At 47.2% G+C, this 14,738-nt stretch overlaps 2 protein-coding genes across 7 annotated transcripts in view; one reads left to right on the top strand and one right to left on the bottom strand.

The window, feature by feature from the left end:
* The window catches only part of RSPRY1 (ring finger and SPRY domain containing 1), a 39,153-nt gene extending 35,234 nt beyond the window's left edge, over positions 1-3,919 (bottom strand). The window contains exons 1-2 of one of the 6 annotated variants that reach the window (XM_040409323.1): positions 3,807-3,896; positions 3,679-3,726 (exon numbers count right to left, since the gene is read on the bottom strand). The gene's annotated coding sequence lies outside the window, so the exon portion shown is untranslated. Of the gene's footprint in view, positions 1-3,603 lie in introns of all 6 variants that reach the window. The other 5 variants (XM_040409322.1, XM_040409327.1, XM_040409325.1 and 2 more) reach the window with 5 other exon arrangements.
* Positions 3,920-4,104: 185 nt separating this feature from the next.
* On the top strand, positions 4,105-14,452 carry PSME3IP1 (proteasome activator subunit 3 interacting protein 1). Its single transcript, XM_040409336.1, has 7 exons — positions 4,105-4,169; positions 4,982-5,120; positions 6,356-6,454; positions 6,832-6,953; positions 11,147-11,283; positions 12,349-12,410; positions 13,286-14,452. Exons 2-7 carry the CDS (start codon positions 4,997-4,999, stop codon positions 13,498-13,500), a joined length of 759 nt encoding a protein of 252 aa, XP_040265270.1. The 5' UTR covers positions 4,105-4,169; positions 4,982-4,996; the 3' UTR covers positions 13,501-14,452.
* Positions 14,453-14,738: the final 286 nt, after the last annotated feature.

Consider the following 14,738-nt stretch of genomic DNA (forward strand, 5'->3'; position numbering starts at 1 on the left):
GCATAGTAACGCAATGTGTACAGAGGGTCACCGCTGCAGCCAGGAAGAGGACGTCAGCGCGGTGGGCAACTGGGCGTCACTTCTTTCACCACATCTACTGCTGCTGACAACAGTGGACAACACCTTTCATCTCAAGAATAGGCCGTCAAATTAAAAAGGCTGAATAACCCCTTTAGATAATAACCTTCACCCCACACAAAGTGCACAAAAAGCAAGTTGAGGTCTAGAAGAAGGCGGACTCCACCAGAAACAGCGCCACGTCTTGGCCTGCGCAGGAGATCTCTCTCAAAGTGGAATGCCACCTTCTTATCGTCACACTGTCCCCGTGAAATGCCCGAAGAGAACACTGGGTGAGGCCTGGGACTGGGTGCCACCCACCATTCCAGAACGACAGGGATGCATAACTTAGGCCCCTTTCACAAGAGCGTGACGGGTTAGGTCCGGATGTGTTCAGGAAAACTCGCAGCATCTCGCAAGCAAGTTCAGTCAGTTTTGGATGCGATGGATTCAGTTTTTATCGCGTGGGCGAAATGCGCGTTGATGCGTTTTTCACGCGCGTGATAAAAAAAAAAAAACTGAACGTTGAAAAACAACATCTAGCAACCCTCAGTGAAAAAAACGCATCCGCACTTGCTTGCGTTTTTCACTGATGCCCCATTTACTTCTATGAGGCCAGCGTTGCGTGAAAAATGCAGAATATAGAACATGCTGCGATTTTCACGCAACGCACAAGTGATGCGTGAAAAACAACGCTCATGTACACAGACCCATAGAAATGAATGAGTCCGGATTTAGTGCGGGCGCAATGTGTTTGCATCACGCATTACAAACGTGCGGAAAAACTCGCTCGTCTGAAAGGAGCCTTAGGGTTGTGGCCTGCGATTTCCGCAAACCAGATTGTCCAACCGAGCAATCCTTCGAACACACTAGTGCACGCGATCATGCCTTAAAGGGGCTGCCCTGGCACACCCTCTAGTCTCATACGCTCGATAGTACATTTGCCAAGACAACCACCTGACACACAGTATTAATTACAACAGGACCCGTTCACCATACTGGCCAGGATGTGCAGCAGCAGCTTTGGGCAAGAGAGTGTCTGGACGCCCCCTTTAATTATAATTGACACCAATTTTACATATTAGAGCTTTGCGGCGTTCGCTTTGCTTCTGGATAACACTGGTTGCCAGTTTGCTGGCTTCAGCTGTGACGTGTCCACAATCGACAGGTAACCGCTGAAGCCAGTCACTGGCTGCAGCGGAGCAGGCTGAAAAAAATGGAGACTAGAAGATAGACACATAGGAGCCAGGGTGCAGAACTGGAGCAGCAGGGGGCAAGTACTAGGGGTGGGCGATATGCGATATACGATATAAATTTGTGCCACGATATGGATTTTGTGCATATCGCCGGACCGCAATATGACCACGGAGCGGTAGTGAATGATCGTGCTCTCGGCGCGCACCATGTTCTCCTGAGCCGGCACAGTGGAGAAGGAGGGAGTCCCTCCCCACTGTGCGCGGCTGCCGCTGGCCACTAATAGGAACAGAGTAGGAGAAGGAGGGACTGTGGCCACTGTGCCACCAATGAATGCCTGAATACCAATACCATGTGCTGGCCATATCCCGGCCCCTATGACTGCACGCTGCGATCCGCCGCAATTAACCCCTCAGTTGAGGGGTTAATCGCGCGGATCACAGCGTCCTGTCAGAGGTCGGGTGCCGGGAATGTTCTTCAGTCTCTGCATTGGTGGCAGTGGGCAGTTCCGATCAGAGTCCCAGCAGTGTAATGCTGGGGCTCCGATCGATTACCATGGCAGCCAGGACACTACTGAAGTCCTGGCTGCCATGGTATGTTAGTGAGCAGCATTATACTCACGTGCGCCGTGGCCGCCAGGCGCTCCTTCTTCTGTCTGTGCGGCGCATTGCTAATGCTTATAGCATTAGCAATGCGCCGCACAGACCTATGAGAAGAAGGAGCGCCTGGCGGCCACGGCGCACGCGAGTATAATGCTGCTCACTAACATACCATGGCAGCCAGGACTTCAGTAGTGTCCTGGCTGCCATGGTAACCGATCGGAGCCCCAGCATTACACTGCTGGGACTCCGATCGGAACTGCCCACTGCCACTGCACCAATGATTAATACTGGGGAGGGAGGGGAGTGGGTTTGAGTTACCAGAGGGGGCTGATAAGAGGGAGGGGCTGGGGGATGGATCAGGGGCTGGCTGCCATGGTCAGATCCCTGCTGCTGTGTGCACAAAGCACAGGGCGGCAGGGAGAGTGTAAAGTCCTATTCACCCTAATAGAGCTCTATTAGGGTGAATATGACAAGGGTTCTAGCCCTTAAGGGGGCTAATAGTTAATAAATAAAAAGTTTAAACACCCCCCCAACCCCAAATATAGAAAACAATATATCGGGATATATATCGCATATCGCACATGCTTAAAATTATATCGCAATATAGATTTTAGGCCATATCGCCCACCCCTAGCAGGTACATATTTTTCATTAGTAGAGGCCAGCTGCGGGCATCACTCAGACATTAGTTATGCCCTAGGGAATAACTGTCATGTGGTGGAGTATTCTCAAGTCATGGTACGTTGCTAGGAAACGCCACCTCTTTACAATAAGTGGGGGGTCTGATCGGTCTGATCTCTGGAACACACGCCGATCCTAAGAATGAAGGGCTGCAGCCCCCTCAGCCTTCCCCCTGCGCAGCAGTGCTCCGGCCATTCATTGTGCAGGGACCTTCCAGTGAATGGGGTCCGGCTGTAGCCCCCGGCCGATATGCTGTTACTATATAACAGGGAGGCTCAACCCGCGGCCGTCCAGCTGTTGTAAAATTACAACTCCCACCATGTCCTGCTGTAGGCTGTCCGGGCATGCTGGGAGTTGTAGTTTTGCAACAGCTGGAGGGCCGTAGGTTGGGCATGCCTGCTTTCTAATTTGAACTGATCTGTACGGGTCCGGCTGCCAAGACCCCCAACAAACAGGTGATCGGTGTGACCGGCTGCTCATCTTCCCGGCAGCGCGGCCCGGGTATTATAACATTCAGATGGGCGATCGTCATCCATGTCACATACAGGGGGCTCAGCGCCACCAGAGTGGAAACCATTACTTTTCGGCGGCCCTCCATTTGGATCATGAAGGGGCGTTGGGTTGCACCCCTATTTGTCAGGTGTTTTCCTGTCTATTGGTTTTCTCCATTACACCAGCAGATGATGAGGAGGAGGAGGAGGATGATGGTGGATCTGTCACATGACGGTCGCCCCCCCTAACTATAAGGATGCCCATCGGGTTTCGGTTACTAGTCTGTAACGTTACCCATAAAATGCTATTTTTCCTGCCAGCCTTCCGTCCATATGCCCCAATGGTCGCCATGTTCTGTTCGGCCATGATACCACCGCCAGTCACCGAGAAACCTGACAGACTCTATAACGAATGGGATACGGAAGGCTCTGGTTAAAAAACGGATCCGATGAAAGAAAACGCTCAGATCACAACACGATGCGTGTTTTTGGGCGGTAACGGAAACGCAGCAGGTGTGGCGGTCTAGTCCGGGCCACGACGACGCGACACCTGGAAGCCGCAGGTGGCCGGTCCTTACCGTACAATGCCAGCCCGGTGTAACACCGCCCCTGTGACACCATATAGGAGAAATACACCTGTAATGGACACACACCAGGTCTCCAGCGGATCAGCCTTGTCCTCCTCAGACCTCACGCTGCATCTGCTGGACAAAGAAGCAGGAAGACACAATGATGGGCTGGGCACATGCACTCACCGCCCCTATGTGCGGGGAAGCCTCACCGTTATCAGCCTCCCGCACTGGATCGCGCACTTCCTGTTTCTTTCTCCTCTTTCTGTTACTGAAGACAAGACCAATCGTGACGCGGCCAGCCGGGAAGTGAGTTGTATTTTCTGCGCATGCTCCACACCCTTTTTTTTTTTCCCCTCTTTACGTTCTCCGTCACGTTCTGAAGCCGCTGCGGCCATCTTTATTTAGACGCGCCGTCATTGGTCGCCGTCTATAGGCAGGCGAGCTTTGATTGGGTCGTGGGCGATGTCAGCTAGCATTTCATTGGTTGGGGCAGTGTAGTAAGCCGCGCGTTCATTGGTTAGAACGGATAGGCAGCTTGTGTTTGTTGGTGAGCTGGGCAAAGAAAGGCATTGGTAAGGTAGGGGGGTAAGGGGTGTCTGTGACTCGGGGTACAGAGGGTGCCAGGCAGTTATGTCATAGGGCTTCAGTTATTGGCGGAATGGAGAACTACAAGTCCCAGCCTATCAAAGCTTGGGAAAGTTTAAGGATAGCTTATTTTAACAACCTCCCCCCCCCCCAGCCCAATTTGGCAAATGTTTAAAGTGGTAGATAGTAGTCCTAGAGCAGGGATCAGCAACCTCCAGCTGTACTGGAACTACAACTCCCAGAATCCTCCTTTCACTTCTATCACAGGTGAATAGGTCTGCATGCTGAGAGTTGTAGTTTCACAGCAGCGGGAGCGTCGAAGGTTGCTGATCCCCGTCCTAAACGAATATAAAAAAAATAATAATGTATCTACCACGAGGACGTGAGATTCAACATGTCGGGTCCTGTTCTTCCCCTGCAGCTGCAGACTCGACGTCGGCCAGACGCCTGATCCGCGTTGCCGAAAGGAATAAAATAAGGGGATCATCTACGAATAGATATGCGCCATTTACATCTGGCGCAGATTCTGTCACACGCCGTATTGCAGCAGAATCTGTGACTTCTTCCCCGCAGGCCCATCTCAGCCTGGTTTATGCATAGAAAATTGGTTTAAATGTAAGACAGCAGGGAAGCTGCCTTCTGTTTAGAAGCGGCGGTGGATGCGCTGAGGTTACGTGGAGGCCGGCGCCTCTTCATAACTTTGGCGGATCCACAACCAGAGCACAGGGTTATTAAGACTAGATCTGATTACCGCTAAAAACGCTGTTCCTTCCGTTGTTCCCGTTATGTTGGATGGTAGCCGCGGGTGTTCAGAATGGACGGACAAGAGGGGGACATTGTCATAAACAAGAAGTTCGTAACAGAATCGGAATTAGAGGAAATACGAAAGAAAAGGCAGGAAGAATGGGAGAAAGTGCGGAAGCCGGAAGACCCAGAAGGTACCTACAAGGGGAGATACTTATATAAGGGCATCGCATGTGTCCGCATTGCTGAGAAAAATTATGTTTTAATATATGCAAATGAGCCTCTAGGAGCAGCGGGGGCGCTACCATTACACCTAGAGGCTCTGCTCTCTCTGCACCTGGCACTGTAAAGATCACTACACCTGGTCCTGTCAATCAAAGTGCAGAGGAGGCGGCAGTTGCAGAGAGAGCAGAGCCTCTAGGTGTAATGGTAACGCCCCTGTTGCTCATTTGCATATATTAAAACATAATTTTTCTCAGCAGTGCGGGCACATATGAACATGGGACCAACACAGATGCCTTCTGCCGCCAAGCGCACATGTAACAGGTCAGCCGGTGTCATAGGGACAAAGCTGCTGACAGATGCCCTTTAAAGGGGAACCCTGGCTAGATTTTTCTTTCTAATAGCGTATAATTTTAAAGGGACACTCCTCTTTTGTTTGCCTGCTTTTCAGTCTGTGGCTGCTGGAACCCCTACCATTCAGCAGTCATCACAGGAAATAGCTCCCATCGCTTACACATTGCAGTGAGATGCAGTATCCCACCGAGCTATAAAAATCTATTGGCGGCTATGTATTACACTGTTCCAGAGTAAAAGCTTTTGCAGCACCTATTTGTCGTAGAGGAGGCCCTAAGATGCGGACCCCCATATATCCTGATGGGACCACCTTTTTTCAGCTGCAAGATCTCCATGTTGTGACCCCCTCTTGCCATGCAGCAGAAGGGCCAGTGAGATCTGCAGCCCAAGCAGTCCCAGCCTCGGCAGACAGAGGAAGATTACAGCTGGGACACAGAACTGGACTCTATAAGTCTCTGGATTTCATTTTATTTCTTTTAATGCTGCAGTTTTAGAGGGGATATGGTGACGGGGGCCTGGGAGGGGATCAAGGAACTCACAGGGGACTTGTAGCCTGAACAGAATAATTTGCAGCATGCATGTAGGGATGCAAGGACTACACCGAGCTTCAGAAAGGCCATGTGACCGATAGATGTGACATCACAGGCCGAGGAAAAGACCGCAACGCTTTCTTGACCGCGATAACAGCTGATTGGCAGGGAGACTGGGAGTCGGTTTCCCACCCATCAGTTATCCAGAGGATAGGCCGTCAACGTATAAATCTCAAATACGAAAGCAAACAGGAAATGTGTTACGTCTCCCTCTATATGATCGTGCACTGATTATTTTTATTTTTTTCTTATATTTCTACCAGAGTGTCCAGAGGAAGTATACGACCCGCGCTCTTTATATGAGAAGCTTCAGGAACAGAAAGAGAAGAAACAACAGGAATATGAAGAACAGTTTAAATTCAGTAAGATTCATCTAATGGCTGCTGTAGGGGAAATGTATGATGGAACTGAACTCCCCAGACTATGGCGGCTATAGATCCGTATAAATCATACTATTGGGTGATAATGCATGGCGCAACTTCCAGCTTACACCCTGCAGACCCAGACTCCTGACTGATTATTCTGTCTGTATGCAGAGATAATCTAAGACAGGGATGCTCAACCTGCGGCCCTCCAGCTGTTGCAAAAATACAACTCCCGGCATACCCAGACATCCTACAGCTATCATCCCACAGCAGGGCATGGTGGGAGTTGTAGTTTTACAACAGCTGGAGGGCCGCAGGTTGGGCATTCCTGATCTAAAACAATCCCCTTCTTCTCCTTTTGTATTGTTTTGCAGAAAATATGGTCCGGGGTTTGGATGAGGAGGAATCTAACTTTCTTGATGAAGTTTCAAGGAAACAGGAGTTGCTGGAAAAACAAAGGAGGGAGGAAGAGAAGAAGGAGTTAAATGAATTTAGAATATCCTTTCATAAAGCGCACTGCTGACGGAGGGACAGCTCGTAGTGTAGTGGAAATAGGACGGTGACAAGGCCGTTCTCAAACTGAGACGTACCTCTTGGAGTCGTACAAACCCATATACAGTCAGGTCCATAAATATTGGGACATCGAAACAATTCTAACATTTTTGGCTCTATACACGACCACAATGGATTTGAAATGAAACAAACAAGACGTGCTTTAACTGCAGACTGTCAGCTTTAATTTGAGGGTATTTACATCCAAATCAGGTGAACGGTGTAGGAATTACAGCAGTTTGCATATGTGCCTCCCACTTGTTAAGGAACCAAAAGTAATGGGACAGAATAATAATCATAAATCAAACTTTCACTTTTTATTACTTGGTTGCAAATCCTTTGCAGTCAATTACAGCCTGAAGTCTGGAACGCATAGACATCACCAGACGCTGGGTTTCATCCCTGGTGATGCTCTGCCAGGCCTCTACTGCAACTGTCTTCAGTTCCTGCTTGTTCTTGGGGCATTTTCCCTTCAGTTTTGTCTTCAGCAAGTGAAATGTATGCTCAATCGGATTCAGGTAAGGTGATTGACTTGGCCATTGCATACCATTCCACTTCTTTCCCTTAAAAAACTCTTTGGTTGCTTTTGCAGTATGCTTTGGGTCATTGTCCATCTGCACTGCGAAGCGCCGTCCAATGAGTTCTGAAGCATTTGGCTGAATATGAGCAGATAATATTGCCCGAAACACTTCAGAATTCATCCTGCTGCTTTTGTCAGCAGTCACATCATCAATAAATACAAAAGAACCAGTTCCATTGGCAGCCATACATGCCCACGCCATGACACTACCACCACCATGCTTCACTGATGAGGTGGCATGCTTAGGATCATGAGCAGTTCCTTTCCTTCTCCATACTCTTCTCTTCCCATCCCTCTGGTACAAGTTGATCTTGGTCTCATCTGTCCATAGGATGTTGTTCCAGAACTGTGAAGGCTTTTTAAGATGTCGTTTGGCAAACTCTAATCTGGCCTTCCTGTTTTTGAGGCTCACCAATGGTTTACATCTTGTGGTGAACCCTCTGTATTCACTCTGGTGAAGTCTTCTCTTGATTGTTGACTTTGACACACATACACCTACCTCCTGGAGAGTGTTCTTGATCTGGCCAACTGTTGAGAAGGGTGTTTTCTTCACCAGGGAAAGAATTCTTCTGTCATCCACCACAGTTGTTTTCCGTGGTCTTCCAGGTCTTTTGGTGTTGCTGAGATCACCGGTGCGTTCCTTCTTTTTAAGAATGTTCCAAACAGTTGTTTTGGCCGCGCCTAATGTTTTTGCTATCTCTCTGATGGGTTTGTTTTGTTTTTTCAGCCTAATGATGGCTTGCTTCACTGATAGTGACAGCTCTTTGGATCTCATCTTGAGAGTTGATAGCAACAGATTCCAAATGCAAATAGCAGACTTGAAATGAACTCTGGACCTTTTATCTGCTCATTGTAATTAGGATAATGAGGGAATAACACACATCTGGCCATGGAACAGCTGAGAAGCCAATTGTCCCATTACTTTTGGTTCCTTAACAAGTGGGATGCACATATGCAAACTGTTGTAATTCCTACACCGTTCACCTGATTTGGATGTAAATACCCTCAAATTAAAGCTGACAGTCTGCAGTTACAGCACATCTTGTTCATTTCATTTCAAATCCATTGTGGTGGTGTATAGAGGCACAAATGTTAGAATTGTGTCAATGTCCTAATATTTATGGACCTGACTGTATGTACCAGTTATAAGTCCCCTTCATATCACAAGGATTTAAAGGGGATGTCCCAAAATACTGTATACATTGGTGGCATATTACTAGGACTTTAAATGGGTTGTCTACCTTTTATTTAAAGGGGTTTTCCCATCTCGGACATTGATGACATATCACTAGGATGTGCCATCAATGTCAGATAGGCGCAGGTCCCACCTCTGGGAGCCTCTCCTGTCTCCAGAACAGGATGCACTACGGAGTGCTCTCCATTCACTGCTATGGGAGCTCTGAAAATAGCTGAGCTCTGCTATTTCCGGAACTCCCATAGTGTTCGAGAACGCACCACCCACGCACAGCTACCTCTCCTTTTACTGCTTTGGGACTGCCTAAAATAGACGAACCGCAGCTCAGCTAATTTCGGGTCCCGTTCTGAAGATAGGAGGGGGTCCTAGACATGCCAGGACCCACGCCTATCTGACATTGATGGCATATCCTAGCGATATGCCATCAAAACGGGAATACCCCTCAAGATAGGGCAGCACTTGCTGATCGTCAGGGGTCTGACACCCCGCTCCACCGCAATAGCTATGGCACCAGAAGCAGACAGCCCCGTCTACTGGACTGAGCTCATCACTGCAGCGCTGCTTCCGTTGACTACAATGGGAGCAGCACTGCCGTACACTTGGTACGAGAAGAGAAATTAACATTGCATGGCATATACAGTTGCAATAAAAAGTATGTGAACCCTTTGAAATTATATGCATTTTTGCACAAATTGGTCATAAAATGTGATCTGATCTTCATGTAAGTCACAACAATAGACAATCACAGTCTGCTTAAACTAATAACACACAAAGAATTAAATGTTACCATGTTTTTTATTGAACACACCATGTAAACATTCACAGTGCAGGTGGAAAAAGTATGTGAACCCCTAGACTAATGACATCTTCAAGAGCTAATTGGAGTGAGGTGTCAGCCAACTGGAGTCCAATCAATGAGATGAGATTGGAGGTGTTGGTTACAGCTGCCCTGCCCTATAAAAAACACACACCAGTTCTGGGTTTGCTTTTCACAAGAAGCATTGCCTGATGTGAATGATGCCTCGCACAAAAGAGCTCTCAGAAGACCTACGATTAAGAATTGTTGATTTGCATAAAGCTGGAAAGGGTTATAAAAGTATCACCAAAAGCCTTGCTGTTCATCAGTCCACGGTAAGACAAATTGTCTATAAATGGAGAAAGTTCAGCACTGCTGCTACTCTCCCTAGGAGTGGCCGTCCTGTAAAGATGACTGCAAGAGCACAGCGCAGACTGCTCAATGAGGTGAAGAATTCTAGAGTGTCAGCTAAAGAGTTACAAAAGTCTCTGGCATATGCTAACATCCCTGTTAGCGAATCTACGATACGTAAAAGACTAAACAAGAATGGATTTCATGGGAGGATACCACAGAGAAAGCCACTGCTTTCCAAAAAAAACATTGCTGCACGTTTACAGTTTGCACAAGAGAACCTGGATGTTCCACAGCAGTACTGCCAAAATATTCTGCGGACAGATGAAACCAAAGTTGAGTTGTTTAGAAGAAGCACACAACACTATGTGTGGAGAAAAAGAGGCACAGCACACCAACATCAAAACCTCATCCCAACTGTGAAGTATGGTGGTGGGGGCATCATGGTTTGGGGCTGCTTTGCTGCGTCAGGGCCTGGACGGATTGCTATCATCGAAGGAAAAATGAATTCCCGAGTTTATCAAGACAATTTTGCAGGAGAACTTAAGGCCATCTGTCCACCAGCTGACGCTTAACAGAAGATGGGTGTTGCAACAGGACAACGACCCAAAGCATAGAAGTAAATCAACAACAGAATGGACTAAACAGAAGAAAATACGCCTTCTGGAGTGGCCCAGTAACAGTCCTGACCTCAACCCGATTGAGATGCTGTGGCATGACCTCAAGAAAGCGATTCACACCAGACATCCCAAGAATATTGCTGAACTGAAACAGTTCTGTAAAGAGGAATGGTCAAGAATTACTCCTGACCGTTGTGCACGTCTGATCTGCAACTACAGGAAACGTTTGGTTGAAGTTATTGCTGCCAAAGGAGTTTCAACCAGTTATTAAATCCAAGGGTTCACATACTTTTTCCACCTGCACTGTGAATGTTTACATGGTGTGTTCAATAAAAACGTGGTAACATTTAATTATTTGCGTGTTATTAGTTTAAGCAGACTGTGATTGTCTATTGTTGTGACTTAGATGAAGATCAGATCACATTTTATGACCAATTTGTGCAGAAATCTATATCATTCCAAGGGGTTCACATACTTTTACTTGCAACTGTGTATATTCTGTCACATGCACCATTTTCTAACATCTTAGGAAACTATTAATACATTTGCTCCATTTAACTCCAAAAGTGTTGTATCCTTGATGGTCTTAGTCCACAATGCACAGACAATAGCTGCCACATCCACAGAGCATAAGAAGAAGGATGCGGAGAAGAAGCCGCTGACAAAACCCCTGGACAACAAGAATAAGTTTTCTCAGTCAAAGTTACTGGCGGGGGCCGTTCGACACAAGAGGTTTGTACAGGATATTTTCACCCACTTGACATGTTTATGAGCTAATTACAAACCGGTAATGAGAAATACATTTCATCCAACAATCCAGCAAGGGGTTATCCGACTCTTTGTAACTGATGACCTATCCTCTAGATAGGTCATCGGCATCTGATTGGGATGACCTATCTAGAGGATAGGTGCTCCTGTGAGTTGGGCATGCTCTCTCCGCTCCGTTCATTTCTATGGGAGTTCTGGAGACAGCCTAGTAAAGCGCTCTGCTATCTCCGGAACTCCCATAGGAAAGAATGGAGCGGCTGCGAGCCTCCCCACCAGCTACTCTGTTCATTTCACGCGGTACAGGGCACCTGTTCTTGTGATCGTGGGGGGTCCCAGCGGTAGCGGGCCCACCGATCTAATAGGTGGCAAGTCAGAGGGGAAATCTGCCTCACTTTTTGCAGCATAAAACTCCTCGTACTCATGAATGTATTTTACCCTTCCCCATTGACTTCAGCGTTAGATAATCTTCAAAGAAGGAACATGCCACTTCTGAAGCATTTTTTGACTGTAAAAAAATAGACCATTGAAATCAATGGGAAGCTGTTTGGTAGCTGTACATACAGTAATACACAGCATAAAATCCCCTTTTTCAGAACCAAACACATAGCGTCTTTTGGCAAATGAACATTCCCAAAGTCACCTGTGGGACCCACTCCTATCTCAAGAACGGGGTCTCGTTGCACACCCCGGTGAATGAAGAGAGGGCCGCACTTGCCGTGTACATTGCTCAGTCATCTCCAGCAGTCCTATAGAGTTAAATGGAGTGGCAGCATGAGTCTCCACAGCTCTGGGTGCTCTGGATGGACCCTCATTCTTTTGATTGGTGAGGGTCCCATCAGTCAGACCCCCACCGATGAGACACATCCCCTGTAAAGGGACATTCCCATATGATAGGGACGGGTCCCGTTTATGGGAGACTCTCCTATGTGGAGAATGGGGGGTCCCATCGTCCCCCTTTAGTTGCTCGGTGATATGTCTGTTTGTATCGGTTATTCCTCTTATTTATGTGTAATATATATATTTTTTCAGTAATTCTGAAAGCTCTGGAGCAAAGAAATTAAAGCTTGATCAGGAACATGAGAAGTTAATAGGTACGTCTTATTGGTCTTCTCTCACAAAACTGGACGTCAGGTGTGGTGTCCAGATGTGTGTGTGGCTATATGTGCCATGGGGGAAGAGTTATCAAGACCGGTGCTTTCTGCGCTGCCGGAGGATGCGCCTAATTTATGATGAGACGCAGGCCTCGTCATAAATTAGGTGCATCCTCCGGCAACCTGTGCACCTAAACAGAAATCTACGATGGCTCACAGTTCCCGTAGATTTGTCTTCCTTTTGGAAAAGTGGTGAGGGCGGCGTAAAAGAGGCACTTAGGACTAAGCCTGGCACAACAATGATGCTAAATCTCCTCCGTTATGTCCAGCATTTAGAAGCTTACCTGTAAGGCTACTTTCACACTGGCGTTTTGAAATCCGTTTGTGAGATCCGTTTCAGGGATCTCACAAACGGTTCAAAACGGATCAGTTCAGCCCCAATGCATTCTGAATGGATGCGGATCTGTTCAGAATGCATCAGTTTGGCTCTGTTCCGCCTCCGTTCCGCTCTGGAGGCGGACACCAAAACGCCTGACAATGCGGAGCCAAACGGATCCGTCCTGACTTACAATGTGAGTCAATGGGGACGGATCCATTTTCACTGACACAATATGGTGCAGTTGAAAACGGATCCGTCCCCCATTGACTTTCAATGTAAGTCAGGACGGATCCGTTTTGACATAGACTTTTTTTTTTAAAGAATAATGCAAACGGATCCGTACTGAACGGATACCAGCGTTTGCATTATAGGTGCGGATCCGTCTGTGCAGATACCAGACGGATCCGCACCTAACGCAGGTGTGAAAGTAGCCTAAGGCGTTCCTTGTATAGTTCTATGGTGCTCGGTCCAGTCTCACATCTTGATCTGTTTTCAGAGACCCATTCTAGCTCTGTTGGAAGCTCCTATACCGCCGGTTCCCGAGTCCATTGTCCTCCAGCCTCCGTCTGTATTGGAATCTTACCGGGCCTAGGCGCCTATTCAGGAAGCAGTGACTCCGAGTCCAGCTCCGACAGCGAAGCCACTATCAACAACATGGGAAAGATTGTCTCCTCCGTTTTCCGCTCAGGCACTTTCCTTGATGCACCTTAAAGCAGGAAACATTGGTCTCCGTAATCCCAGCAGTGAGATGTAGAACATGGACACATTCTCAGTGCACAAACTGCGTAGTGCTCAGACATCATGCATTTTTAAGTTTAAGAGTTGTCCCATCTTGAAATGTTATTTAAATATAATTCAGCATGAAAACAAATTATTTTAGTAATTTACTTTCTGTTACTAAAATGCTCTAGTTGCAAAATATTCCCTTTACTTCATTATAATAGTGCCCCCTGGTGTTCAGTCTGTATAATAACGCGCACATTCGCCTATTGAGCTGGATGAACATGGTTGCACATGTTCAGTTCCATCCTTCAACTGCCACCAGACAGATCTACTGCTAGTAGCGGGCAATTACAGTAAGAAAGGACACGCCCCTGAGGAGCAGCAGAAAAGAGAATCTGGCTGAGCAAGGCAGGTGTCAGGTCTTTTTTTTTTTTTTTCCCTTTCTGGAGCTTTCTGCTTGGATTGGTTTTTTTTTTTGGTTTTTGTTGCAGCTTTTTTTTAAGAGGGAAAAAAAAAACGCTACTTCCGGATGATTTGACATGACATGCGTTTTTTGAGGGTCAGTGCCGTGGTTTTTTGACGTATGTTTTCTGGCATTTTTGTTCCATAGTCATGCATTGAATTTTTCCCCAAAAAAATTTGTGTGCGTCTTTGTTTTTGCAACAGCATATGTTTCCCATCCTGCATGTTATTTTGCAAAAAAAAAAATGGATGCACTTTTTGGCCGACCACCAATCCCGCTGCAGCGCCCCCTCCCCCCCCCCGCTTTTCCCTGTCAAAAACAGTGTGGCTGCACCTCAACTGCAACAGTAAACAAAGAGATCTCGGGACCCATGTTAGGTACAGGGCTGGTTCTAGCATTGTTAGGAAGAGATTGTCATTTACTATATGATGTCTGATCTTCATTTAACAGCTTATTAAATAATTTAAAGTTGGTTAACCATAGTGTGTGCTCACGTCATGTCATCGACAGGTACTAGGCATTAATTCTGCAGACGTAATCTCCTCCAGTCGTTATATACAGTAGAGAAGATAATGTTGAGCTTTTCCTCCAAGATTATTTTTCCCTTCACCCATGACAGCACCACGAGAGAGAGGATCCACCCACAGACACAGGAAACCTGCAGAAAATAAAAGGGCGGACGCTCTCCTCCCAATTTAGTGTGGTTTCCGGTCTCCGGGGAACCTCTGGTGGTGCTCTCTTCATACCTGCGGTCCCGGAGTAA

The sequence above is a fragment of the Bufo bufo genome, chromosome 10 (assembly GCF_905171765.1).
Source record: "Bufo bufo chromosome 10, aBufBuf1.1, whole genome shotgun sequence".
Classification (NCBI taxonomy): domain Eukaryota; kingdom Metazoa; phylum Chordata; class Amphibia; order Anura; family Bufonidae; genus Bufo; species Bufo bufo.

What these genes read in the sequence shown, in the direction of transcription:
- PSME3IP1 (XM_040409336.1), top strand. Translation starts at nt 4,997, where the DNA reads ATGGACGGACAAGAGGGGGACATTGTCATAAACAAGAAGTTCGTAACA. An exon ending in GAAGCCGGAAGACCCAGAAG is followed by an intron (nt 5,121 to 6,355) that starts GTACCTACAAGG and finishes TATTTCTACCAG; the next exon opens with AGTGTCCAGAGGAAGTATAC. An exon ending in TGAAGAACAGTTTAAATTCA is followed by an intron (nt 6,455 to 6,831) that starts GTAAGATTCATC and finishes ATTGTTTTGCAG; the next exon opens with AAAATATGGTCCGGGGTTTG.